Source organism: Ruditapes philippinarum, unplaced genomic scaffold (genome assembly GCF_026571515.1).
Source record: "Ruditapes philippinarum isolate M1 unplaced genomic scaffold, ASM2657151v2 ctg12370_1_1_1_1, whole genome shotgun sequence".
Taxonomy (NCBI): domain Eukaryota; kingdom Metazoa; phylum Mollusca; class Bivalvia; order Venerida; family Veneridae; genus Ruditapes; species Ruditapes philippinarum.
In genome coordinates, this window is record NW_026851764.1 from 3388 (window position 1) to 5324 (window position 1937).

General features: G+C 31.2%; 1 protein-coding gene across 1 annotated transcript; it reads right to left on the reverse strand.

Annotated features, from left to right (window-relative positions):
• Positions 1-1342: 1342 nt before the first annotated feature.
• LOC132739122 (transcription intermediary factor 1-beta-like) lies at positions 1343-1683 on the reverse strand (the record flags this gene model as incomplete). The annotated part of the gene is made up of 1 exon (XM_060726777.1): positions 1343-1683. A coding segment is annotated over exon 1 (341 nt), but the record flags the coding sequence as incomplete, so codon positions are not given.
• Positions 1684-1937: the final 254 nt, after the last annotated feature.

The window sequence follows — 1937 nt, forward strand, 5'->3', positions numbered from 1 at the left end:
TCCACGCCGCCTAGCACCGGCTTAAGCCGGCTGAAGCCGCAAACTGGCCAATATGTAAGATAAAGAATTAAAGAGGCATGAACTTAAATTACTAATTTAACTGAAAAATATCATGTTATCTATCGAAAAATTAAAACTTATGTACTAGCATTTTCAATTTAAACGATCTAGCATGTTTTTGAAATTGCAATTTCCCCATAAGTAGCCTCTTGCCCATGATGTCCATAGCATGAAATTTTCAAATGTGCATTTTCAATAAACACAATGATATACACAAATTATACCCGTTACACAATATGGTGGATTTATATGCATACAGTAAACATCAATTTAATTTGGGTATTATTACAAAAAAATAGTAAAAATGAAAAGTTTTCTACTTTGTGATAAGTCTCTGATATTTTTAAGTGATTAACTGATTAATGTCTTTTAATGAGGATTTATACTGACTATTTCGTGTTAAAATGAAACTTTGTATGGAGTCTCAATTGAGATTTATTTTACTTTACCACAATTATCACTAGATCACGGATGTTAAATGTTGTGTTCAAATGGTCATTAGTGTGAATTTCGGATATTTACGCAACAAAATGATATTTTCGAATAAATTTTTGATTTGATATTTGTCATACCAGGAGTCTGACATGTTTCTATAAAAAAAAAAGAATGATATATGTTAGAAATATAGTACGGTCAAAACATAGAAATGACGTCATAGTAGTAATTTAATACTTAATATAAGGTCTGCATATTACGGCAATGTAAAACTATAGTTTTTTAAGTGCGGGAAGATATTAATTTATTACTCGGTATAAAGATCGTTTTATTTTTACACATACTCGTTCTAAACACAATGTTAAGAAACGATTTCTTAAAAAAAAAACATTATCATTGGTGAAAAAGTTAGTTTGAAAATATGCTTCTCGATTGGCACGTCGGACTCGGACCACATAGATCCACCTGTTGGAAACCATTCTCTTAAACTTTCATAAAACAGTTCCCTCTCCAACATACAAATTACCTTGTCTTTCTTGCCGGAGTACTAGTAGTTCAAACAGGCATTTAACTAAAATCTAAATTTTGACCCTAATGTGATCTAAATTTAACTTAGACAAACTTTAATGTTACACGAGCTCTACTGTACACTTTATCAACTAAAATACTGTGTATAAAACTACATGTATAATGTTTTGAAATGTTATGAATCACTGACCAGTGTTAGTTTTTATTTCTTTTTTATTAATTATAATTAATTTTTAACTGAATTGTGAAAAACATCACTATAGAACCAACATTTGTTGGTCATTGAAACAAAAAAAAAAGAATTAGATGTAATTTCTACCTGTGTTCAACGGTCATACACGTTGAGCAGCCAACCTTATCATGACCAGCGCAATATACATCTATCAATTTTCCTCCATGTTTTTCACATCTTTGTCTTGGTAATTCTTGCTTTTTCCTGCTCGGTTGTTTCACCGTGTCAAGTAACTGATGTCCTTTCATTACTGAAAACTTATTGTGATCACCCAAACATTTTTGACAAAGATTTTCATCACATTCCACACAATGTTTGATAGCAGCTACATTTTTCCCTTCTTTAGAACAAGGGGAACACGGAAAATCATGTTCTATGTCCGAATCTTGATACAAAGATTGTCTTATTTTACGCCCGTCTACTGCCATGTTGTCCCTACGTCGCTTGTCTCACATATCGTTACTTTTGAGATAAAATAGTTTAATATGCATTATAATATACACTATTTCTAAAGTTTTCTTGTTTCAAGTGAAGTGGTAAAACTACTTGATTTAGTTTTTCCTGTGACCAACACGATTATCGGAAATCAGCCAAGTGTTCCGAATGTATAAATGTGGTAATTTAAAGCTGCATGCCTCAATATGATCCAAAATATTTCAGGAAAATTAAACTTGGAAAATCA